Genomic DNA, 26,072 nt, shown 5'->3' on the forward strand with positions numbered 1-26,072 from the left:
AGTTTGGAAGCAGTTGCTTGTAAAGATGCCTGTTCGGGGCGGCGGGGGGAGCTGCCGGTCGCGTTGTCGGCTCCGGTGCGCCCGTGTGTGTGTGTGTGTGTGGGGGGGGGGGTGGCCGTGGTGCTCCCGTCGCCTCGCACTTCGCGATCTGGAAGGCGCCGGGGCAGCGGCGGTGCGGGGCTCCCGGGGGACGGGCCCTGCCGACACACGGAGCGGGGACGGTTCCCGTGGCGTGCGAGCCGGGCTCCGCGCTCCGTGCCCGCGGAGAGCAGCGGGCAGGTGAGCGGCGGGGAGAGCCGGCTGCTGGCTGCCTTCCCCTCACCGGGAGAGCCCGGGGCGCCGCTTCCCTCCGCCTCCGCTTCCCTCCGCCTCGGCGGGGCGGGCGCCGCCGCGCACGTGGGGCAGGGCGGCCCGGGGCTTTCCCGTGCGCGGAGCTGTGGCTGGCGTGAGGTCCGGCGTGACACGGAAGTTTAGTCAGCCCTAAAATGTAGTTTGGAGTTAGGAGAGCAAGCCGGAGGGGGGCTCGGGCTTGCCATCAAAGGGCCGGCCGGAGGGGGCCGGTCGGGCAGGGGAGGCAGCTTTGTGAAGCCGGGGCCAAGTGCGGCGGCTCTGCGCAGCATATGAGGCATGTATTTGATGTTCGCGGAGCGAGTCCGGGGGCGAGGGCTGCGGAGCGTTCACGTTCCTCTTTCTTGCTCTATGTGTGTATGTTGTGTGGTTCCCCCCCTCCCTTTACTCCCTCTCTGTCGTTTCCGCGATGTCTGTCGGATCTCGGGTTTGGAGATGGGGGAGGGAGAGCACCTCCCCGTTTTCCCCGACCACAAGAAAAAAAGCGCCTCGACCGTAGCGAGCGGTGTAAAACTGCCAAAGTGTGGGGACTGGCTTTAATGGTATCGCCTCGGAGCTCCTCGCAGCATTAATTCCCACTAATGAATCTTTTCCAGAAACTCCGTTCATTGCTTTCATCTGCTCTCTGGAGCCCGCAGCTTTTGTATTCGTGTTTGTGTTAAAAGGTTTGGGGGGGGGGGGGGGGAGCTGGGGGAGCCCAGCCCGCACCATGCAGCCAAGCCCGGATTTTCTAAAGGTTTTCTATTAACTTTTAAATTATATTTTCCGTTTTCCCTCCCCCCTCTCCGTGTCCCTTCCGCGGGGGGCTGCCGGGGCAGAGCCATGCCCCGCCGCGGCCGCTTGGGAACAAAGCTGGGAGCGGGCGGGCGGTGCGGGGTCTCGGTCCCGGCTGGGGGGGACGGACGGGGCTCCCGCTTCCCCCGCCGGTGGTTTCGCCGCCACCCGCTCTTCCCTCCGCTTCTTCCCCCCCCCCCCTTCTCCGCTCCAGCTTTGTGCGCGCCGGTGCCCTCCGAGCCCGGGAGCACCGCTCCCTCCGGTCGCCTCTCTTGGCTACTTTCGCCCCCGAGCCGCGGGTCCTTGCCTGCCTGGAGCCCAGTGCTGCCGCGCTTGCGACACACCGGTTCATTTCCTTTCGGTTCTGCTGTCGGAGCCGCTCGGTGGATTCCCTCCCCCCGTTTTATTCCCGAGAGGTAGCCAGCGCAGCGCTCACCCTAATTGCTTTTAGGAGGATTAGGAGCAAATTCCTATCCCCCCCCCCCTTTCTTAGCCATCACCCCCCCCCCCCCTCTCCACCCCCCCCCCCCGTTGCCTTCGCGCGCCGGGGTTGCAGTTTATCCCTGGTGCAGTTCTTTGAATTGCTGTCACAAATAGGTGACTCAGAGTTAATTAGGAAGTATGCACCGGATCAGTGGGCTGCACAGCTCATTAGTTATTCCCCAGCCTTTTGCAGCGTTGGACCTCCGGCTCCTCGCCCCTTAGACCTCTTTAAATACGCACCCCGGAGGGCTGGCAGGGACCAGGGAGCACTTGGGGTGAGGGGGGGCTGGTTGCGAAGCGGCGTGATGAATACGGACATTGAAGAGTTTCCAGGTTGGGAGCTTGCCTGTGAAGGACTGGTCGGGTCCCCTCTTAACTCTCATCCCCCTCCCAAGACCCTCCGGCGCCGGCTATCCGACCTGTCCCTCGAGGGAGCCCTCGTTGCCCCAGGGCCGGAGGGACTAGCCCGGAATGTTACCAAAAACAAACAGGCACCCAAAAAAAAAAAGAAAAGAAAAAAAAGAAGTGTGTGTTTATTGGAGCGTACGCGGAGAGAGCAGACAAAATCTCATTTGTCAGGCATGAAGGTGGGCTGTGTGGAAGGCTATAAATATACCGGGGAGGATTGTATCGCGGTCACTTTTCTGTTCTTCGCCATTTCTAAGGTGAGTGGCAGAGGCTGAGGGACCGGGCAGGGGCTTCTCCTGGTATTGTTTGTCCGTCTGTGATAGATCGGTCTAGACAGCCGCTCAGGCTCCCTGCGAGCTCAGGAACCGGAGCCTGAAAGGGAGAGTGGGGGGAGCCGGAGAGGAAAAGGTCACCGCGATATTTTTTCTTTTTTTCTCTTTTTTTTCCCCTCTTTTTTTTTTTTTTTTTTTTTTTTCCCTGGTGGCGATGGTTGTTAACCCTTAAAGCCGAGAGCGGATCAGGGTCGGCTGCTCCGGCCTGGAAGGATGCGGGAGCATCAGCAGTCACAGCGATGCTGCCGGAGAGGGGCGGGGGGGGGAGACACACACGAGGAGTGGTGGGGCAGTGCGCCTCGGGCCCCCGGCGCTGCCCCGTCCATCCGTTGGCTTCCTCCGAGCTGTTTCCCGCAGTAGGAAAAGAGTTCACGAGGCGAGCGCCAGAATATTTCATTCGCAGGAGTTTTCTCCCGTTGGAAACTCCGAGGAGCGCTTGGAGCCAAGGTTGTGTGGCCGGGGGTGAGGGGAACGGGGAGGTCTCCGGGGTGGCCGGCCGGCAGGGGGTGCCCAGCGGCGGGGGGGGGCCCCAGCGGCTCTCCACCTTCCCCGGCCCCGCCGTGCCCCCCCTTTCCGCGGGGCTTCAGGGGAAACCCAGCGGCGGAGGTTCCCGTCCCCGCAGGGGGAGCGCCTTTCCGCGGTCACCTTCAGGTCCCATCAACTTCACCGCCAGAGCCCTCAGCACCACGGGGCCACCGCGGGTGTGCTTAGGACGTGGGGCAGCCCTCGGCCCGTGTCCATGCATGCCAAGGCCGAGCGTACCCGCCTTGCAGCATGTGGAAGCCCATGGGGCCACACATGCCTCGTGGGGGGAAAAGGCAAACGGGGAGCGGGGTCTTTGTGGGGGCTTGGGTGGGTCGGGGGCTGTTTGCAGCCCCTGCGTCAGTGCATGCTTCCTTTTGTACCGAGGCGTCCTCCGTGGTGGATGAGATGAGATGCGATCGTGGCGTGCAAGCCTGGGCGGTACAGATTAAAAGCAGTTACGGCTTTAGAGCGATGGATAAAAGCTGGTTTTGTTGGATTCGCCTGCAGCGCAGACCATTCCCATTCCTCTTTGTCTGAGCCCCGGTTCCGGGCGCTACAGCCTTATTGGAAATGCTCCCGAGCAGCCCGCGCAGCCAGGGCAGCAGGCAGCTCAGTGCTTATTTACACGTCACATCTAAATACATCTCTAATTAGATAGAAGCAATGCCGGAAATGGCAGATTTGTTGCATATCTAATAGAGACCAGTGCAAACAGACTCAGCAGGGTTTCCCTGTCTTCCCCCCCCCCCAAAAAAAAAAAGACCAGCAAGACCAAGCCAGTAATCCGAGACCGAACAGAAATTACTTCTCCCATTTGAGTGCATTAGGAACCACACTGGCGACTGTCTATTCTAATATTTAAAGCAATACTTAGGATGTGTGAAGAGAATGCCCAAATATGGACTGGGTCTTGAAACAATACTGGTGCTTTGGCTTTATTCTTGCAGTGATGGACAATCCAGGCGCTGTGTCACACACCGTATCTGCCTTTACCAGGACGTGCTGAGAGCTGCAGCCTCTCGGGCAGTTCAGAATTGTCCCTTTTCCCTGCTCTACCCCCACCTTGTTGCAATCCACTTTTTTTAAGGTTGATAAAGAAGCCAAGGTCCCCTAATGGGGATGCCAAACGCAAGGCCACAGAGCTCCAGGGCCTCCCTCATGCTCTTGCACAAGCAAACTGTGTGGATCTGTGCAGCTGCGAGACCACGCAAAGTTGTTGACATGCTTTTGGGTTTCTGCTTGGGGAGAAAATGCACCCAGGCCACCACAGCCCAAAATGAGTGCTGCGCATACCAAAGTAGTTTTAGCAATCTGTAGCTGTTGTTTGAAAGGTCTCAACTTTGACCGGTGAGCGGCCCCTGCGAAGAGGGGCAAAAGGCCTGCTCCAGCTCAGGTCACAGCTCTAGCAGCTGTGTTGCCCTCGGAGGAAATGTGGCTTGGAGTAAATAGGTGCTCAGTACGGAGGAGAGGTGGGCTCTGATTTCTGCATGTCTTGACGAAGGTGTGGGCTCTGGCTGGGACTCTGCGGTGCAGTTGGGTTGCACAGGTGATACGCAATACGCTGTCTTTCCCCCGAATGCCGTAATACATCATGCTTTAGTGTGGGCTCTGGAAAAGCAGCATGAAGCTGAGTTTAATACTTCCTCCTTAGGCTGCTGTTGCTTTAGAAATAATTGATGGCCAGAGCGGGCCTGCTCCCCTCTTTCTTGGTTCTGCCATCACCTGAACTGAAGAGGCAAGCCAGGCTGAGCTCTGTTATCCATGCCGAGCAGCTCTGCCTGCCTGCGTGCGTGTGTGTGCCTGCTTGCAGGAGACAGCGCGAGGCCCGGGCTGCAGGCAGGGGGAGTTCCCTGGCCCTGAGCAGCTCCCGTTAATCCTCGTGTCCTTTCAGGGAACCAGCTTACAGGAGCCGCTGCTCCGGAGTAAACTCCGACCTGACCCGCTCAGGTCCGGAGGCTGTGGCAGGCAGGGTGTCTCCATCCTTTTCTGGGGGGAATGTCTCCGGAGCAGGCAGCCAGTACTCCTTTGAATGGCCCAGCAGATGAGGTGGGGATGGAAAGGAGGAGGCTGAGAACTTGTTGGAAATGTGGATTTAGGAAAGTTCTGCTGCATTCCAGCAGGGAATTCATTCTTCCTTGTTTGCTGGACAGCAGTTCTTGGCTGAGTGGAGTTTTTTTTCCCTCCTCTCGTCCACCACTGGAAAAGTTACCAAGCAAGAGGATGCTTCAGTACCTCCTCTCCCGATTGCCTAAACTGTTGTCTGAATTATTCGGGACTCTCCCTACGCATACAAGTGTTCCTCGCACCTCAAACAACCTACCTTGTGAGCTGGTGGATTTGGTGCTGTGTGATTAGACATGCAAGGAAGTTTGCTTGGAGAAGATCCTGACAGCATGAAATATAATTTGTGATCTGAAAGACAGTTTCCAGTATAATCTCATTATGCACCACAGACTCCCGGTGTTATTTTGTAGAAGGCGGACAATGATCAATTTACATTGACCTAGGGCTGGGCGAGCTTTTAGATGGTAATTGCCATATTGATTTGCATGCAAAAAGAAGACCTGCTAAAATTAAAGACCGGAAGCGAAATTAAACTAAATTTATTGTCTAGGTGAAAACTAAAGGACTTGTCACAAGTCTGGGGTAAACTTGGAAAGCTATGAAATACGGAGAAAATGATTCTCGTCCCAATTGCTCCGGAAAATGAATCTGCATGACGGAGTCTGGGGCTGCAAAGACCCCATTGTGAGCGGAGGCACACAAGCCGGGGCTGTTCTGTGTAAGCCCCGACTCTCTAAACAATCGGAGAATAAAATATCTCCTCTGTCCAATGAAAATCTCGGCCTGAATGTTGGGATTGTCGTGCTAAGGAAAACAAAGCTTTATTTGGATAAGACAATTAAAGTGGAAAGCGCAGAATCCACCAGCCACACTGGGAATGGCTCATATAAAGAGCCGAGTGTGTTCAATGGAGCGCTGGGGAAAGGGGGAGGCTCGGGGCTGCGCTCTGTGGCCGAGCCTGCACCGGGAAAGCCTGGCATTGTGCTTCCTCTGCCTGCTCCTCGGCCAGGAGGGGTGAGAACACTCCGAGCCAAACCCACTCTCCTCTCCCTGGCTCCTGCTGCCCCTTGGAGCAATCTCCTGAGGCTGGGAGCTGCACCCGTGCAGCTCTATGGCAGGGTCAGTCATTCCCCACGCACCTCCAGATGGCCCATGGTGGGCTGCGGTCTGCCAGCACTGACAGCCAGCCTGTTCTTTCTCAGCGTGTTTTGTTTTTCGCTTTCAGCTGGATGAGCTCTTGCTCTTACCCCAGGTGTTCATTTAACGCCCGGGAATACCTCTCCTATGGGCCTTGTATGTCTTTCAGTATTTGCATATTGCAAAACATTTGGGCCTGTATTCTCAGTTATAAAAGTCAGGTTTTCTCCTCCATGGAGTATCGAAGTGGCTGGTGCCTGGCACAATTGGTAGCAGAGAGGAGTATGCCTGTACTTGCACAGGAGGCAGACCTGGTGCCTGGGGCAGCCTGATGGTTGTCCTTGTGCTTGTGTGGCACCAGTACCATGGGGGGGCTGCCTGTCTCTCACCCACTGCTGCATTTCCCCCACGCTTCCCAGGAGTGGCTGGCATTGCAGATGGGGGGCTCTTGAAGGGGTGTGAGGGCTTTGGGGACTCATTTAGCCGTGGCTTGAGGATAGATGGCATTTTCTTGTGGTGGCAGGTAGGGACGAAGAAGTGAAATCAAAGCTGGAGGGGCGTATTCTCAGCTCTCCTTGAAATTCACAGAGAACTCGCTAATGGCAAAAGAAGGGATGGGCTGAGCTCCTTTCTAAGTGTAAATTCCCTCTCTGAGCCAAACTTTCTCCATGTGAAAGCCTCTGGCTATGAAGAGATCCTACAGGGATCCCTGATCCCTAGGCAATCCCCTCTGCTCCCACGCCCCGGCATGCTGGGTTGTACTCTAAGCCTCTGCACCTTGCCTACAGCAGCAGGAGTCTGAGCTGGGGATTGGGGGAAGCCCTTCCCACAGTCTGCAGTCCCCCTGGCTCACCTTGCTCTGGCCTGGCCACGCTCCCTGCGCAGTGTTTTCGTTTCCTCCCGTTTCAGTAGTTGGGCACAAAGTGGATTAGCAAAGCCCCATGCAGAATTAAGCAGCCAAGTGCAAAGTTATGCCGAGCTCCACCTGGGACAACTTGCCTGCCTCCGCAGTGCAGACCTCCCATGCCGTGCTGTGCTGTGACGTGCCAGGGCAGCGCAGGGCCAGCGGGCAGGGGTGGATGCTTCCCAGGGTCTCCGTGCCACCGTGGGTGAGGAGAGAAATAGCTCCAGCTAAAGTTGCGAGCAGCAGGGGAAGCCGGAACAATAGTTGCGAGCAGGAAGTGATCTCCCAGGGTAAACGTTTTAATGGGAGTGTAACCTGGCATTGCAGAAAAACCCAACCCAGGGCGGCTGCTGCCAGCTGGGGAGGATGCAGGAGATGTGTGGGAGGCCGTGCCGTGCCTTGCCGTGCTGTGCTGTGCCAGGGGCACCCACAGCGGAGCTGGGGGTGGCTGCTGCGCAGCCTGCCCTGAGCAGGTGGCTGAAGGTTGTCTTATTTTAGCTACAGAAATACCTCTCTAGATCCATTACTGCGAGATCTTGCTCGCAATAAACTGTATTGGCTCTTTATACAAATTGCTGGTATGAAAGAAAACCCAGCCTATATGCATGGAGGCAAGCATGAGCTAGTGAGATCAGGTTTCTGACTGAGCTCCCGGAGGAGAAGTCAGCATTTGATTGAAGCTACACTTGGTTCTTGGTTCCCAGGGGACAGCAGCCCTGAAACACGAGAGCCCTCCCTCCTTTTCCCCCCTCCGCCCCTTCTCTCTCTTCTTCCTCTAAAAGCCTTTGTGCTGAAAGAGCCTCAGTAGGCACGAATCGCCGGTCTCTCACAAGAGTGTGTTGCAGCCTTTGCTGACATTGTTTTGTTAGCAGTGGTTTTTACCAGGCCAGCAGATTTCTAGCTACGTATGGGCAATGAGTAGTCAATGATACTGACCTGTGAGTACATACTGGCATAATTCGTTGGAGAATCCGATTGAGAAGTTGATTGGAGATGTATCACGTCAGTTTGACGCACCTTACCTGCCTGGGGAGTGCTGCCCTTTGGTAGAGAGCAGGCCAAGACGGAGGTGTGCTTCTGACATCAGCTGCTTTCCCATGCTGGTGCTGGCTCTCAAACTGCATACAAGCACCTAAAAAGGGTGCTGCCAGATCCGGTGGCCTCTTAAAGAGTTCGTGTGGTACCAGAAAAAGTTGATATATTGTGGGTTTTGCCTTTGAGACGCATGATTTGGGTAATGTTAGGAGTCAAACCTGGGCAAGGGAAGGGTTCCTCCAGTCCCTTTATGTTCCCCTCGCTCCTGTTCAGTAATTCACCTCTGCTCTAACTTTGCTGCTGATACAGAAGTAAGGCCAGAGAAGGAGGTACGAGCATTGACACTCAAATTCCAGCTGTGCCCAACAAAAGGCCCGCTGGGAGCGTGCAGGTGGTTGTATCGCATGCGAAGTCCAACTCGTGTTTTAGGTTTCGGGGCTTTTTCTTGCTTTTTTTCCCTTACGAGGGAAAGGGCTAAAGGTGGGAACGCGTATCTGCGGGGGTCCTGCCCCAGGGCACGGCCGGCCGGGCCGGAGGGACCCCTCCGCGCTTGGTTTGCTGCTGTAGCAGCTCGGGAGCCGGGGCCAGTGCCCCGGGTGAGCCCGGCGCTCCCGCTGAAGAGCCGCTCAGGGGCGAGCCGCGCCGGGGGAGCGAGCTCGCCGTGTTCCGCTGCGCGGCTGCAGGTACGGCTTTCCCCGCTGCTGCCGGGCTTCTCCTCGCCCTTCCCAAAGCCAGCTCGAGAGCGGAGCTCGATTACTGATAACACTTTCCGTCGGGCGGGCTGGAAAGTCCGCGCCGCTGTCGGGGGGGGGGGGGAGCCCCGCAGCGCTCGGGACTTCCACCGGCATCGGGCTGGCGGAACGAGTACCCGCCAGCCTCCGCCTCGGCCGCGGAAGCTCCCCGGAGCTCTGCCTGACCCACCGCCGGGAACGAGCACGTTTGTGGCCCCGGGGAGGGGGAGGTGGGTAGAGGGTGTTCCTTGTTCCGAGTAAACCAGCTGCGGTAGTTGATGGTAAAGCAGCGAAGGCAGACACAATGCTGCTGTTGTTGGTTTGATCTCTAACTGGGGATTGTTAGTCGGGATTTAACTCCGTGGCGAGGGAGGGGGGGAGCGAAGGCTGTTTACAGCCAGTGCAAATAATGTGACAGCTGTTGGAGCGCGAAGAGCTCGCGCCTCGCCGGCACTCGCACACAAAAGCTCTTCGCTGCGGCCAGAGCAGCCCCCGGGGCCGCTTTCGGGGCCCGGACGGACACCCCTGGGGCTCGGCGGGCATCCGGGGAGGCGGAGCGCCGAGGCTCACTCCCCTACCGCCTCCGGAGCAAACGCAGCCGGGCGCGGAGGAGCCACCCCATCCTCTTCCACCCTCCCCTCGTTTCCCGGCTGATTTACTAGCGGCAGAAGGGGGGGGGGCAGCGGCGGGCTCCGCGCCTGACTCCGACCGGCTTCGGAGCTGGGAAATCCCTCCCGGCGGCGGGTTTGCGGTGACTTGGTGGGAGCAGCGAGCGAGGCGTCCCGGGAGCCCTGGGGCCGCCTCCTGCGGCCTCGGGCAGGGCATGGCATGGCATAGCATGGTATAGTACAGTGGTGCCTGAGGCTGGCAGCGTGTTTGCCTCCCGAACACGTGTTGGCATAGGAGTTCTAGAGCGGGCAGCGTGCACCTCTGGTAGCTTGGACGTGCAGGGACCCCAATAACAGGTTTTTAGTGGAAAAGCTTCTGCATAAATACACCAGGCAGCTATTTTTCTCCTGAAAGCTACTGCATCTAAGCCGGGTGGCTTGCCTTTTGAGCACAGGATACAGAATATGTTGCCTGATCTTGAAGTTTGCTCTGGTACCCAAAGTGTTCTCCCGGCTCTTTGAGAAGAGCCTCTGGAAAGTCGAGGGAACTTGGAGAACTGGGTTCCGGCCTATATTTGTACGTGACATAGTTCTGGTACTTAAGAGAATCGCTGTGTTTTATATAGTAAGTGACCTCCACGTACTATTGTCTTTTTAATGAGGCAGCTCTAGGGTGGAAAGCAGGTGGGAAGAGGAGATGCTTATTTCCTTCCCCACCCCCCTTTTTTGTAATCTTGGTCATCAGTGTGTTGCCTCTATTTCTCTCCAATCTGTATATATTTTTCCCCTTCTTTTGGCCTTGACTGTCCCCTTGGTCCTTTATGGATTACGCTGTGCTATTAGCAACATAATTTTCTCATCAATTTCTATAAACTGGTGTTTTATATGATATATGCCATTTTTTGTACAAGAATACAGCTTGCGAAACTAGTTTCGCCTTCGAGCAAAGGCGGAAAGATAAACAAGCCTGCATAGCCAAAACACTGGCAACCTCTGCCTTCTTCCAAATCTTTTAAAGTCACGGAGCAATATTTTCAGGATTATGCTGCTGCTTCTGAGGAGGGAATGTCGCTGGCGTAAAAAAAAAAAAAAAAAAAAAGGAAAAAAGGAGAAGGAAAAAAAAAAGCTAATGCAAATTAGAGAAAAATAATTTTCTTTCAGCGATATGCAATGTATTAGTCACTTGTTATCATGCTTAGAGGCAGACCTCATTTGCGCGTCTGCCAACTCGTTCACATCTGCTCAGAGCTGTTCAGGGCATTTTAACCTTGGCGGTGTCGTGTCGTAGTCCCACGGATCAAGAACGAGTAATTAAAGCTTTAAGCAGCAGCAAAAAATTCATAGCCGCCCATCTGCATCGCAGTTGAGTCGCTGCTTTGTTTCGGTGCAGAGCGCCGGGATGGGAAGGCAGGGCCGGCGGCGGCCTCCTCTCCGGAGGGGCATCTGGATTGCTTTTTCTTTTCTTCCCCCCTTCCTTTTCCTTCCTTTTCTTTATTTCATTATTTTTCCACGGGGAAAACGAGCCTTGTCGTTGAGTTTCCTTCCCCCCCCCCCCCCGGTGTTTTCCACTCGCTGAGGCGGGCGCGCCGGTACTGCCGGCCCTGGACGTGCGTGAGCTCTGGTTTGTGGGGTTACGGGGCTGGGATACGGAGTTGCGGAGACGTGAGGATGTGGCGTGGGACACTGAGTTGCGGAGACGTTTCTTGAGGGGGGGGGGTTCATCGTGCTGCTTTCCGAACCGAGGGCTTGACACTGCTTTCCTGAAGCGTTCAGCAAAGCGTTTTCCGTCAAGGAGAGACGTTAGCACCGTAAAGCCGACATAAACTTTGGGGCGAGGCTGATTTTTATGCATTGTTTAGCAGAAACCGAGCTGTTTGTTTGTTGTTGGGAGGAGGAGGGAAGAAAGAAAAAAACGGGGCAGGGAAAAGCCCCAACTTCCCAAGCACTTTTTCTTACGTGCGTCCGACGAAGGTCCCACCGCACCGGGGAGCAGCCCGGCGAACAAAGCCTTGCGGGGAGCGGGAGGCTTCTGGGCCGGCCGCGCTAGGTAAAACGGGAGACCCCAAGTTTAATATTTCGCTGTTGTGCGCCGGCCATTTGCTGCATGAGGCACGAGCCTGTGCCCCCGGCGGGGCTGCCGCGGGAGGGATGGTTGGGGGGGGGCGGTGGGAGCCGCTCCCCATCCATCAGCCCCTCGAAGCTGTTGCTCCGTAAATGAGGGAACCACAGGCCCTGTCAGCCGCAATTATGCAAAATGAAGTCGTCCGTGATCAATATCTCCCAACGTCCCCGACGGATGCGGGGAGGGGGGGGGGAGCCCCCGCCTGGTGTGCCGCGGCGCGCAGCGCTGCGCTGGGTGGCCGGAGGGAAACCAAGGGCGTACGTCCCGTTAATCACTCCAGACCGCCCGCCCCCCCTTCCCCCCCCGCCCCGGGGTTGCGGCGGGGGCTGGGGGAAGGAAACGGGGGCTGTGCTCCGGTATTTCTGCAGGGATAACGTTGCGGAAGTGAGCGCAGGCTTTCGCCCAACTCTCTCTCGCTGGAGCGCTGGGACTTTCATATGGGGGGGGGGGGGGGGGAAGCGGGGGGAAGGAGGTGTGTGTCCTCCCCAGTCCCGTAAGTTTGCCAGGCTATGAGGGGTGAGATAGCGGGACACGGCGGGTCTCGGCGAGCCCGGTGAATGGCGAGCCCATGGCGCTGCGCTCGCCCAGCCTCCCGCGGCCGAACAATGGGGGACGGGCGGGGGGAAGGGGCTGGCTTGGTGGTATTTGTCTTTTTTTTTATTCTCCTTCTTCTTCTTTTTACCCCCCGTCCCCTCTGTCTTTTCTTTCTCTCCCTCTCCTGAAAAGCAAAAGCCATACGGAATAAAGGCAACAATGAAGGGCTCTCGGGCTGCCGAGTGCGCGGCGGGTTAATGGGGTGGGGGCGCGCAGGGCTGCGCTCTCTTCCCCGCGCCGGGAATGCGGCCTTAAATTACCTGAAATGCACATTTCTGCGTGCGTGTGTGCGTGCGTGCGTGTGTCCCTCTCCCGCTGCTGCCGCTGCCCCTCTTTCGCAGCCCGGGCTCGGCTGCTGCCTGTTGTCTCTGGCAGCAGTAGCGGAAACCTCGCTCCCGTGCGTGTGTGTGTGTGTGTGTGTGTGCCTCTAAAATGGCGCGGACTCCCTGGGTAGGGAGATGCCGCGGCGGGTGGGCGAGGGAGGGAGGCCGGGCTCTCGCCGGGGGGCCCCGTCTGCGCGGGGGCCAGGGGGTTCCTGCGGCAAAGCCGGTTTGCGGCTCTCTGCGCTGCCGCCGCCGCCTCCTCCGCCGGCAGCTTTCTTCACGGCTCGGCGGCGGGCTGAGCGGCCGGGCGTGCAGGGGAGGAAACCCCCGGTCCCTCCGGCTCCCCCCCGGCGAGGGCAGCCCGCCCGCCGCCGCGGCGAGCGCTGGGCACGGAGGCATCGCCCGTGTCGGAGCGGGAGAGTGGTTGTGGGGGTGGCGGCGAGCGCCGTAGCGGCAGTCCGGGACTGCCGTTGCTGCGGACGGGATCGGTATTCCCCGCGAATCCCCGGGAAACCCTTCATGCAGTGATGCCTGGAAGTTGGGTACCAGCTGCCTCGTTCCCCCCACCCCCATCCCTCCCGGTGTGCGTGCACCTTTCCTATCGTGCCCCGTCGATCCGTTTTAATGGGGAGATCGGGGGGGAGGAGGTGGGAATGTGAACGAGGGCGCCCGCCCTGCAATGCCCCGTACCCTTCAGGTGTGGTGGGCATCGCCGTGTGCCTTCTCCGTCCCCCCTTTTCCTGGGCCTCCCTAAGGAGCCGTGTGTCTGGGGGTGCGGGTCTTTCCCCGGAGCCCACACGGTACTGCCTGCCGCGGAGGGAGCCCCGGGGGAAGGCGGCCAGGGTTATTTGAAGGATCGCCAGCCATTTTAACTTTCCTTATTGGCTTCCTCCCCCGCCCCCTTCCCCAGTTCCTAGGGCTTATCATTAATTGAAAACTTTTTTTTCCCCCCTCCCTCTTTTTTTCCCCCTTATTTCCCTTTTTGGCTGCCGCCGGCGCTGAGAGCGATACGATGATTCGCCTCGCAGCATATGGGAAAGGGGGAAAGCGCCGCTGCCGCTGCGACGCAGCGACTGTCTGTGTGTAGGGTCCAAGGCGTGACAGGCGGTGCGGGGGGAACTCCCCCCCCCCCCCACACACACTCCGAGCCCTGCTGCGGGCGGAGGAGGAGGAGGAGGAGGGAGGGAGTCTCCGCCGGGCCGGAGCCAGGCCCGGGGCGGCGGGAGGATACCCCGCTGGTGCTGGCGCTCTCTCGGCGGCCGAGTCTGCCCTCGAACGGCTCCGCCGCGTCGTGTTTACACGGCAGAAAGTCCCGGTTGCCGTCCGACACGTGACGGTGTGGGAGCCCCGGTGGGACAACGGGGACACACGACGGGGACATGACGGGGGTGGCTGCGGCAGCAGCCTTAGAATAGACTTCGACCCCCGTTACACTGCCTGCACCGAAATGCACTACGGTCGTGCATGACTCAATATGTATTTTAAATCGGTTTAGCGATCTCGCTGGCGCATTGTGCTTTAGCTTTATGGTTAAATGAAATGCCACACGTCCCGGGTAAAGGTCAAACTTCTTCTCTAATCCTGGGATCCGTGCGGCGGCTACTTAGTCTGCAGCTTCCTCCTCTGGGTTACAGGACGTGGCACTAGCGGTGATGCTGTGTGGAGATGGCAGAAAATCACTTACGGTGTAGGTAGTTGTATGTGTATTTCTTAAAGCGCAGCCACCCCTGTTCTTTAAGCACTTGTCTAATATTAGATCCCTGGCTCCTGCCATTGTAAACGGCTCATTGTAAACGGTGCAGCAGTACGGTGCCTCTGAAGTCTCCTTTCTCTCCGCGGCATTGCGCGTTTTTAGAACTTGTAGATATGTAAGCAGGAGGTACAAGATGAACGAGGTACCTGAACACATTCATAAGCAGCTGCCCATATTTAAGCTCATAAATACCATACAAGCGCTGCCCTTTAAATCAAGCTCCAGATGAACGTTTTGAGGGCTAATCGAAGTGGATCGCCACGAGTCCCCGATTGCTTTTCACTCCTCTCGCAGGGATTTTCGCAAATCTAGAAATGATCATTTCAGTGGCCTGGAACCGGGTGGCGGGGGTGGGGGGTGGCGATCAGAGCTGTACAATTTATTGCCTCGGGTTTAATCTCCGAAGGGCCGGGTTGTTTGCCCGAGCGCCTGTCGCTCCGTCGGTGCCACAGGCTCTCATAGGCTTAGGGGTGTTTTTTTCCCCTCCTTTTCACCCTCGCAGCCCTCCCCGCCGGCTGCCGTTGCGCTGCTGCTGCCTCCGCCGCCGCTGCTGCTGGCTCTGTGGCTTGTGCAGTGGAAACTGGCGGGCTGCCAGGCAGAGCTCGGAGGTGGAAAAGAGTAAAGGCGCCAAAAGGGAACTCGTGCGCCGCTGCAATTCTCCTCCCACCCCGCTTCCTGGCTCGCTGCAGCCGCCGGCCCCGCAGGGCTTCCTCTATCGCCCCCCCCACCGCCTCTCCGGCTTTCACCTGACTCGCCTCCGGGCACCCCGGGGCCGAGCAGGGGATGTGGAGGGCGAGAGGAGGCTGCCCCGGGCCGGGCGGGACTGCCCTCCCCATCTCTTTTCCCCCGAGGCACGGAGAATCGGCGTCTTCTCCTCCTCCCCCCCCGCGGGCATCGGGTTTTTCTCGTTTCCACGCCAGGAGTGCGTTAACAAAACTTCGCTGCTGCTGCTGGCGTCAATGGCTGCCAAAAGTCTGTTGACGTTGCGAGGGAGACCCAAACGTTTCCCTTTTTAATCAGCTGCCCAAACAGCGCGGTGTGTGTCTCTGCCTGCCGCTGCGGCGCGGGGCAGCGCGGGGCCGTGGGTGTTCCCGGCACGACAGGGCTCTGCTCGGCGCGGCACAGCGCGGCACGCCGGGGCCCTGCTCGGCAGCACGCCGGGAGGCAGGTTAGTGCTTGCAGGCGCTTTAAACAACTGGTTTCACACGTCGGCATCGCTGCGGAACCGCGTGTGTGTTGCGCGTCTGCCCCCCCTCCCGCCACCCTCCTTCTCTCCCTCCCTTCTTCCCTCCTCCGTGCATCACCGTCTATATTTAGCCGCAGATGGCTTTATCGGCCAGACACCTCCCGGAGGAAATGCCGTTCGCTCTCCGGCGGCCGAGCCCCGCTCCGTTCCGCACCCTGCCGCGCAGCGCAGCGCAGGGGGCGGGGGAGCTGCGGCACCCTGGGGTGCGCTGACAGCGGTGGGGGGAGGGGGACCTGCGACGGGAGGGGAGGAGGAGCAGGAAAGGAGAGAGGGAGAGACGTGTCCTCGGCTTCCTCCGCACACCGGGACGCTCAGCACGCCGTCGGGGTTGCATAACGGGGCCGGTTGCAGCCCCTCCCGCGGAAGCTGGGTATAAATAGGAGCGGTGTCTCCCCGAGTCCCCGGTCTCGTCCCGTCCCCGCATTGCCGAGGGCTTGTGGAGCTGCCAGCGTTTGGCTGAGCCGCCCGAGCCTCCTGCGAGCTGCTGGCCCTGATGGGCATCCGCTTGCAGGGAGATAGCAGGAGGAGGGAAGGGGCGTGTGAAGAGTTAAAAGTCTGCTGCTCGTTGCAATGAAATTATGGCTGGCAGTGGCGCCGCTGCTCGTTCAGCAGACCTCCACTTTTAAACAGTTCACAAGAAGTTCATCAGGGCGGTGATTATAGCTGCACACACGCGCACCCGGGGCGCGGAGCACCAAGGGCGGCTTTGGGGAAGGGCCGGCAGCCGTCGGGGTGCAGGCTCTGACCCGCCTGGGTGGGCCTCAGGATATCCCACTGCCTCTCCGTGCCCTTCCTCCTGGTGGACTTTGCCTCCCTCGAGAGGTGGTGGTGGGATGTGGGGCCTCCAGATCCCACGCTGCTGCGGCTGGGGAAGCTCTCGGCCCCCCGTGCAACTTCAGCATTTTGCTATCTGCACATGTCAGGGGATTGACGGGCTCTAATTCAGGCACTGCGCCTTATCTTAATGATACACTTCCACCGAGGAAACCAGGCAGGCGCAGGCGGCCCCTCCAAGGCGCAGCGGGGGGTTGGCCTCGTGTGCTGCTGAGGCCCGTGTCCTCTGAACCGGTGTCCGTCCCTCATGGATGAGGCAGCGCACGGGGTGGCTACTAACCTTACGTAAACCCCTAAATCACTCTCGCCATGCTGCTGCTGCCTCTATTGAAAACATTACGAGCGGCGCATCTGGAAACCAGTAAATCTGTCCAGAAACCGTCTTTCCAGTGAAATAATTCCTTTTGAATGATAGCATGGTATCTAATCTCAGTGGACTTTAGTTTCCTCACAGCGATTTTTGTGGACTTCATTAGGGAAAGCTAACCGTTGTGGAGGCAGGAGGATCAACATGCCGTTTCATTAATATACATTTGTTCCAGACGTGGAGTTCTGCACAAAAGGCCTCTCTGAGGGGAGAAAAAAGTGTTGGGGAACAAGGCTTTCCTGCCGTTTCAGCTCTTAAACCTCTCTGAACGTGTGTGAAGTATTGTGTTAAAGGCCCAATCTGGGCTTCTTCCCCATTAAATGCCAAAGTGATCATTTGCATATTTGTAGCCTGACAAAGGAAATGAGTTTGCTGGGGAAGCATGGATGCATTGGGAGACGCTAGGCATTAAACTCCCAGTGGTCAATCGCCCGTTACTGGCTTGTGTGTGTGTGTGTGTGTAAAAGGAGTATCATGCCTCCCGCTTAAAAGCTTCTATTTTTGTGAGAGAGGAAGAGCTGAGGGATATCCTGTGCATTAAAGGCTCCCCCTACTTATTAACCCAGCATTTAGCAGCAGGATGCAGGCTGAAGCTCAGTCAAAAGAAACGACTCAACCTCCGAAGAGCAATTAAAATCTTGCACTGGAATAAATCATGCGCCGCGATAATCCTGTTAATAAAACGCAGCTTGTCCTGACACTTCGCTCATGCAGCAAACTAGGATTTAATGCCAGCGAAGGTGGCATTAGGAAAGGTACAGGGGACGGAAAGCCTTTCCCTCTCCACAACTGGACGCGAAATGCGGTTACCTTTCACCTGCCTCTCCGGCTGCGCACGGGGCAGATCCTCTCGGACTGCTAATACTTCTCCAGTGAGCCCGCTAATGATTTCTTTCCCTGGAGTGAGCCGGCATCATTGAATTACTGAAAGCACTCGCAGCAGCAGCAGCAGCAGCGGCAGCAGCAGCTCCGATGCAGAAGCCACCAGGGCTCCATGCTTAATCAAATCAAGGGGTGTGGAGCTCGCCAACCCACTTACTATTTTTAACCCCTTTCTCCAAGTTAGTCATGTGCAGATGCTAAAGCTGAGTTTTTATTTAGATCCCTTCTCTAGCAGCGTCTCTTCCGTTTTAAGTCCCTGCGTGAAAGCTTTGTCAACAATCAGCGTAGCTAATACACATGGGATGTGGCTGTTCTTGCTCCGCACGCCTGCTCCTGTGCCTTCCTAATGCAGGGCTTTTGTGAGCGCATGTGGGTAGTTTGGCATGTTCCCTCAGCCTGTGGGGTCTCCCTCCCCAGTTCAGCCTGTGTGAAATGAATATTTGGGGACCAGTGTGTACTTGGCCGGCTGAGTCATTTCTTGTGGAAATGAAATGCAGCGGAGAAACTTTTGTTTGTCTATAGCTTGGAATGATTCTTAATTTTCTGGATGTGCGCTGGGGAAAAGATCCATCTCCTCTGACCTATAAATGCCCTCAATTTGCTCCTTTATTGCAGGGTATCTCCCTTAGCGGTTAACATAGGCAGCTCTCTCCCCGCACCAATCCTGCATTCATTATTAATTACCCGGAGGGAGGCTAGCTGCTCCGCCGTGATGTTTGCACTTCCTCCTAGACAAATCTGCTCAACTTTCTTTTCTCTTTTTCCTTTTTCTTTTCAATAGAATATAAAAACCGAGAAGAAAAGCGGTGATTTTTAAGAAGACGTCATGCTTTCTGCAACTCCCCTGTATGGCAACGTTCATAGCTGGATGAGCAATGAAAGGGTCCGCATGTGTGGAATTAATGAAGACAGGTAAATATTTAAGCTTCAGGCAAGTTAAACCACACTGTAATTCTGCAGCTTGACGTCTTGGAGTTTACTCACTGCCCTAATACTGGAGCAGATAGCTCACTGCCCTGCTTTGAGATCAGCCCAGCGTGGAGGGAGGGCAGGGGGGAGAAATAAGACGTGCCTGAGAGCAGTAGAGCAGTCGCTGATTTACTATTTAACAGGTAACCTGGGTCAGTGAAGTTCGGACGCCCTTTAAGGAGATTACTTGAAGCAGCCTTTAAATGCGCTTTTACAATTAATTTATTAATTCATATTTGTGAAGGGGAATTAAACCAAATAGTGCATGTGTTCTTGCGGTGACTCTGTGGCAGAGGGGCTTCTGCAAAGTGGCTTCGTGTTCCCTGCCTTTGGCCCAACAGTTTGTCTTGTGAAATAGGAACAGCGGCCTTTCCATCCCCTACAGGTGACTCTCTCTTCATCTCCACCTTTTTTTTCCTGCTGAATATCATTCAGTTGATGATTAAAATTACAGTCTTTATGACACTGAGCAGAATCGGCAGGCACACCTGTGGTTCTGTGTGGTTTTAGTGTTTTTCTGTCTTCTCTTTGAGCCCGTGTTCTCGCTGTTTTGTGGAAAGCCTCTGAGAGGCGGGGGAAACTTTTTGGTCTTTGTAGGGAATACTATTTGCAAACATGCGCTGAAGGAAAATGGCCAAATGTCTCACTTTGCTTCCACACCCTCCCTCCTCCCTTTCTTCCCAGTTACTTGGGGATAATAATTCTGTGTGCTGCTTGCAGGAAAGCTGAATCTTTTAAAAACAGATCCATTAAAATCGCATTTCTGCTTAAAGGTGATGATGTGCCTTTAAGCACTTTGATTGAAAGGACTTCTTCTGGGGAATGCTGAAACTTTCCTTCTGCTGCATGTCAGCAATTTTTATCCCTGGGATTTGAAATTTGGCACTAAGGTATATTCTTTATCGGTGCTTTCTGTGATAACAAGTCCCAGTGCTGCAACACTGGTATGGCACAGATGTGCATCTCCCTCTTTAGCATGAAACAGCTGACATTCATGATATTAGCATGTGTGTTTTAATTTTTTTCCTCAGCAGCGTTTATGGATGTTACATGAGCAGGGTATGTTTAAAATGGCATATTCTCTCCTTAGAAAAAGAGAAGGGCAAGAGGCAAAAGAGAAGACGTTGACAAAAACCACTTGCATTGGAAGAGGCTTTTCTGAGATGTGCTTGATGTGCTCTTGGTGTCAAAACCCTTTATGCTTGTTTTCAAATAGTCCTTGCTTTCTAAAGTAGCCGCTGTGCATGGGTATGCGGAAAGATAAATACGGTATCATGCGGGACTTCTTTAGGGCAATCAAAGTACGGAGGTGATGCAATCCCGTACTGATCTGAGATGCAGAGGATGCTTTCAAGTAGTAAGCTTCTGTTTTTTAACAGGAAAATTCCCGTTAATGATGGTGATGCACCGAAAAGCAGACTGGAGTTGAGGGAAGAAAATCACCTGAATCACAGTGTGGTAAGAAGTTAATAGCTTCGTGGTGTGGCTGAATCTGTGCCTGTCCTCCCCATCCTGTTCCCTACCCCTGGATGTCCCTGGGTGCTATTACATGATCCACGTGAAGAAATGATTGAAACACCTTTCTGTTGCAGCTCTAGCTGGGCTTGGGCACATGGGAGCTGTTTCTGTGAAACGGTGAAATGGGGCCTTATTTATCTTGTTAATCTCTTGACACTGACTTTGTGTTGTGTTTTGTTGTATGATGTCATACTCTTACTTCCGCTCTGCTGTGAATTATGTCCCACAGCATACCAGTATGTGTAACGAAAATAGTTCATGTAAGCATTAAGTACATCCATGTTTCAACAAAGTTGGTGGTTTTCTCCTTCTTCGTGCGTATGCTGGGAGTGGCAAGTGGGGAAGAAACTCTATGGCAGACCTTTCTTCTTGTACATCCTCACACACCTTGCCCTATGAATCATGTGGTGGTGGCAAGCTGTGGCGGCGGGAGAGGTCCTGGAGGAAGAGGAGAAGAGGCTCTCTATCCTTCTCTTCCTGCTTTCCATGCCACAGCCCACATCCTCTTACTCTGACAGGGCCGGGGCTGAGGAGCCAGTTGCTGCACAGAAGTGGTGCCACTGAGCATCATCTCTGGGCCACTTCTGGCTGCTTGGGCTGTGGGGCCTCATGTCTTTGTTTCTAGCCAATAAGTTTTGGGTGCAGAGAGATTTGTGTTGGTATTTGTGATGATATATATTGCTCCATAGGTTCCTGTTCTCCCATTTTCCAGTGTGATCAGCCTCTGTACGTTTTCATGACGAGCAATGTGTTTGCTTTGGTGGTGTTTCTCTTCCAAAATGCTGATGTATCTGCTTGAGTGGAATCATGTTAGTGAAATGTGAAAGTAACATACTTCTTGTTCTGTGAAGGTGGATGCGACTACAGCACATCGCATCGACAGTCTCGCAGCTCTGAGTATGGACAGGTCTGGACTCATGCGAGAAGGACTCAGAGTCCCCAGTAGTATTGTCTATTCCAGCTTGTGCGGACTCGGCTCGGAAAAATCACGGGATGCTACGGGTTCGATAGCTGGGCTCGGATTTACTCCTGAAAGAAATCCAGAGATACAGTTTAAGTCTAATCCCCCTGAAGCGGTAGAAAGCGCAGCTGTCTCTGGAAAAGCCCCGAACGGCTTCAGCGCCATATACAAAACACCTCCTGGAATACAAAAAACCTCTGCTGTCCCGACAGGGGAGACGCTGGGTTTGGACCGAGCCGCGGGTGACAGGCAGAGTCCCCTCGGTGTCAATGGTGCTAGCTACCTAAGGCTCCCCTGGGTAAACCCCTATATGGAGGGCGCGACGCCCACCATATACCCTTTCCTTGACTCACCAAATAAGTATTCATTGAACATGTACAAGGCATTGCTACCTCAGCAGTCCACCTACAGCTTACCACAGCACCTGGCTTACTCACCCGTGTGTACGAACGGTGAGCGTTTTTTATACCTGCCTCCCTCCCACTACGTTGCCCCTCACATCCCTTCGTCACTGGCGTCGCCCATGAGGCTCTCGACCGCTTCAGCTTCACCGGCGATCCCGCCATTGGTGCACTGTCCGGATAAGAGCTTGTCGTGGAAGATGGGTGTCAGCCCCGGCAACCCTGTCGATGCGCACGCCTACCCCCACATCCAGAGCAGCAAGCAGCCCCGGGTCCCAGCCGCCAAGCCGGCTCCTGCCAACATCCCGGCGGATCCTGCGCTCCTGCTGCCGCACTCGCCCCGGCCGTCCCCGCGCCTTCCCCTGCCTGCCCAGGTCGGGGATGCCTACGCCGATTTCCACAAACACTTCCCCAGGATCACCACCTCTCCCTCCTCCGCTGTTACCCTCCCAAAGCCCTACGTGAATGTTGGAGGCGAATTTCCGCCCTCCCGCCTCTCCAATGGGAAGCTTCCCAAAGGCAGTGATGCTGGGGAGGCACCCCCGCCGGCTGCCCCCCATGTGAGGAAAGCTGGCCATGACCGAAAAGACGGCAGGTCCCCACCGCTCCTGGAAAAGCAGACCCCGACCAAAGACGTTGCTGACAAACCACTGGACTTGTCAGCAAAAGTTGTTGATGCGGAAACCACCGGCAAGTCAGACCACAGTAAGAAAATGATGCCGACAGTCCTGGTGCATGGCAGGGCGGGAGGGGGGACGCACTTGCCTGGCAGCGATATAATACAGAAAGAAACTCTTTCTCCTGGGAATGGCTGCCCCATCTACAGGCCTGAAATTATCAGCACGGCACCATCCTCCTGGATTGTTCCTGGTCCGAGCCCCAATGAGGACAGCGGGAAGAGCGTACAGCTGAAAAACAAGGCTTTGGACTGGGTGATCCCGCAGCAAAGGAGCTCATCCTGCCCCAGGATGGGTGGCACAGAGGCGGTCGTTGGCAGTGTTTCAACGACGGTGTCGGCGGGGGGGCGGCCGGCGTCGGCATCGCCAGCTCCCAATGCCAACATGGATTGCACCAAGGCGGCCAGGAGCTCTGCAGAGAGCACCGCATCGGTTATACAGCATGTCGGGCAGCCTGTTGCCACCCCTGCGAAACACAGCAGTAAGGTGGCCAAATCCTGCAGCCAGGAAGCCAACTTCAAGGCAAGCGAGACTGCCCTCGCTTCCAGCCCCATCTTTCTGCCTCCTAATGAAGCGTTTCGGTCCCCACCTCTGCCCTACCCCAGGAGTTACATCCCATACCCCGTGCCGGAGGGAATAGCCATCAGCCCTCTTTCGCTCCATGGGAAAGGACACGTGTATCCGCACCCTGTCTTGCTGCCCAATGGCAGCCTCTACCCCGGCCACCTGGCTCCCAAACCTGGCCTTCCCTACAGCCTGCCAGCAGGTCGAGGGGAGTTCATGACCTACCAAGACGCACTGGGGATGGGCATGGTACACCCCATGCTGCTGCAGCATTCACCTTTGGAGATCAATAAGGAGGAGAAGGTGGAAAGGAGGTCACGGTCTCATGAGAGGGTCCGCTATGAGGACCCAGCTATGCGGGGCCGGTTGCCAGAGCTCCTGGAGAGCAGCGGGAAGATGCATTTTGAAGTACCCAGTGAGAAGAGTGTGAAATTGCACCAGAGCTCTGGCCACAGTAAAAACTCATCCAAAAGTGACAAACACCTCTTCCCAGATCTGCGAGACGAGCAAGAGGCTAAAAGCGAAGCAAACGTAATGAAAGCCAGCTTTGCTGCAGAAAGCAGTAATCAGGCTAATGACCCTACAAAGCACAAAGTAGAGCAGGCGTCGCAGCACAGAGATTTTATTGTAATGAGAGAGGAGTTTGGAAGAAATAATGATCTTCAAGAAACCTATAATTTCAAGCAAACCCAGAGTTCATCGATGTTCAGCTTGAGGAAAGAAGATTTGTCTGTGAGCCAGCCTAAAGACAGAGTGGTGGTCCAGCCTTCGCCTGCTTACTTGGAAGGTGCTCATGAGAGTGATGCTCCGGCTCTAGCTTTTGGCAAGGTGCAGGAGGATGCGAAGCCGTTCTGCATGGGGACAGCACCGCCGAGTATTGACACCAGCCAGACCTATACCAAAGATGGAGCCGATGATACAGAATCTGCTGATGGCAAAATATTAAAACCCAAGCCATCGAAGTTGGCCAAGAGGATCGCAAATTCTGCTGGTTACGTAGGTGATCGGTTCAAGTGTGTGACGACCGAGCTGTACGCGGACTCCAGCCAGCTCAGCCGGGAGCAGCGGGCCTTGCAGGTGAGTCCGCGCGCTCCAATGACCGCCGCGCTTTGTGTCGTTATTTCTGTATGGCAAGTCACAGTCAAGTTTTAAAGTTGAGAGAAGCAACACAGGTGGGGAAATCAGGAGGTGTTTTTGTCAGGGTGTGCTCGCCAGAAAAACGGTTTTAAATAGCAGAGTAAGTTTCTTGATGAGAGTAAAGAATAGTATGTGTGGTTTTTACCTATGTACGTGCTAGTAAGCTTTAAAGGGCTTTTACTATGATCTGGTAAAAATGTTAATGTACATATGAAATGTTTGTGCAGTTATGGAGGGGAGTCGGACAGGCATGCATGCTCCCTTGGCGCTGTAATTTCTCAGCTGGCCTGTAGTGCCAGCTAGCAAAGCATACCCAGAAGTTGTGATTCGCATGCCAAACGTGCAGCTTGGCAGAGAGGAGTTGCAGCCATGTATTAACGGGACTCAGGCAACATTTGCGCCAAGCAAACGTGTAGGGAAAAGTAGGAGCGGTACTGAGGTTGATGCTGAGGGATGACAGATACTGTATAGGAATATCCTTAAGGTATTTTACTTTAAATGAAGGGATGAGTTAAGCCAAATTGTTTTGCATTGTTAAGAAAAGAATTGGTTTATGCTTATAAAAATGGATGAAATTATCTAAATGATCCATTGAGTGCCCATTTTAATTACATAGATGGAAGGATTACAAGAGGACAGTATTTTATGTCTACCTGCTGCTTACTGTGAGGTCAGTTCTTCAAATTTTTATTACTAGACTCTTACATAAACCTTTGAGTTAAATTTCATTTCCAAATACACAAAGGGAAGTTTGTGGGCCATGGTCGTCTTTATTCATTGTGCAGTTTTGTGTTGTTTTTATTTTCTTTTTCTTTTCTTTTTGTTTTTGTCTCCTTTTACCTCCAAAATGGAATGTTTTTGTTTTATATACAGTATACATTTATATATATCTTATATATATATCTTATATATATATATACACATATATGAAAGAATTGTGTGGTTATTTGCATATAGATGCTAGAACACTGTTTTACAAGTCAGGTGTGTTAAGCTCCTACCCTAGCTATCTATCTGAAAGCTTGGTTTCGAGCTGATTATTCTTTGGAAATGCTTTCATATAAGGTAAGGCAAATGAAGTCGCTTTTATCGCAAGACTTTTTTTTTCGTATCAATTCTCTTTCTAGCGTGCAATGATGCGCTTCTCAGAGTTGGAGATGAAAGAGAGAGAAGGCCAAACAGCTACCAAAGATTCAGAGGTCTGCAGATTCAGCCAGGCAGACTGGGAAAACTTGAAAGGAAACAGTGAAAAGAAGCCAAAGCCTGTCTCTCTGGAAGATGCCGTTGCTGACCAAAATGACAATGACAGATGTAAGCGAATTTACATGGCTTTCTAAAACGCGTATGTGTGTCTCTGTGCCATGGCAGCTTGTGGCAAAGCCGCACGGGCAGTGTAATCTTTGTATTCTTAGGGTGGTGTTGGTTAAAGTCACTGACCTCAAGCTCTGCAGGTACGGAGCTGCCATGGATGGGGCTCTCTGTGCTTGTTCTGGGGTCTGCAAGTTAATGATTAGAGTTGTACCTGCTTGTCAGGAGATAGTTGACTGTCACTGAAATTGCCACCTTAAAGAGATTGTTCTTTTAATTGGTGCGGTACCACATCAACCGGGGAGGCAAAGGTCCAAGATTATATTTTGAATGCAGAAAGAGAAAGGAAGTAGGGGAAGAGAGGGAGGCAAAAAGGGGTTCAACTTCCTGAAGTTGGTTTAGTGCTGGGAGATGCCAGTATTGCAGCATTCAGGCAAAGCAGGTATGGAGAACAGAAGGGTGGTGGAGAGTGGGAAAGGACGTGATCTCCCAGGCTGGCTTACCTATAAAAGCTGGCTGTAAAACTCCAGGCGATGAGAAGCTGGTTTGCCTGGGTGACTTCTTGCTGCAGTGGCTGGGGCTGTGTGCGGCAGGTCCTCATGGGCTGGCGGGGGGCTGCAGAAGTCCCCATCGGGCTGGCTGTCCCTCCAGGCTGTGGCAAGGTGTTGGAGGCCTATGGAAAATGCATGCTAGTGACATTGTCTTAAGAGAAACTTCAAGAAATAAACGGTATTAGGAGATTTTTTTTTTTATGGTGTTAAAGAAAAATAGCTTTTTTTTAAAAAATCTCAGTAAGCATGTGGCTTCCATCAATTTCCTTTTTTTTTTTCTCTTTTACCTATATAACTAAGGAATGGATCAGTTCTTCCTGCTGCTACTTTGTTTTGAACAAGTCGGGGAAAAAAAACCCGACTATGCTGAAAGTATTGCAAAACAAGAGGAATCACTGCTGACTGCACTCTGTGTGTGCATGTGCACGTGTAACTCGGTGGTTGAGTGTGCTCTTCTGTAGGTGGAGATTCATGAGTTGGGCTAGTAGAAAATTTTGTTCAGGCAATTTAATAACT

General features: G+C 54.7%; 1 protein-coding gene across 7 annotated transcripts in view; it reads left to right on the top strand.

Moving 5' to 3' along the window:
• The window catches only part of BCOR (BCL6 corepressor), an 82,284-nt gene that overhangs the window by 24,519 nt on the left and 31,693 nt on the right, over nt 1-26,072 (top strand). For 5 of the 7 annotated variants that reach the window (XM_065677147.1, XM_065677148.1, XM_065677146.1 and 2 more), the window contains exons 2-6: nt 18,252-18,382; nt 19,819-19,897; nt 20,809-23,637; nt 24,314-24,367; nt 24,825-25,008. In XM_065677147.1, the coding sequence (XP_065533219.1) occupies nt 18,297-18,382; nt 19,819-19,897; nt 20,809-23,637; nt 24,314-24,367; nt 24,825-25,008 (3,232 nt within the window). In that variant the 5' untranslated portion in view covers nt 18,252-18,296. The remainder of the gene's footprint in view (nt 1-18,251; nt 18,383-19,818; nt 19,898-20,808; nt 23,638-24,313; nt 24,368-24,824; nt 25,009-26,072) is intronic. The other 2 variants (XM_065677149.1, XM_065677151.1) reach the window with 1 other exon arrangement.

Source organism: Lathamus discolor, chromosome 4 (genome assembly GCF_037157495.1).
Source record: "Lathamus discolor isolate bLatDis1 chromosome 4, bLatDis1.hap1, whole genome shotgun sequence".
NCBI lineage: Eukaryota > Metazoa > Chordata > Aves > Psittaciformes > Psittacidae > Lathamus > Lathamus discolor.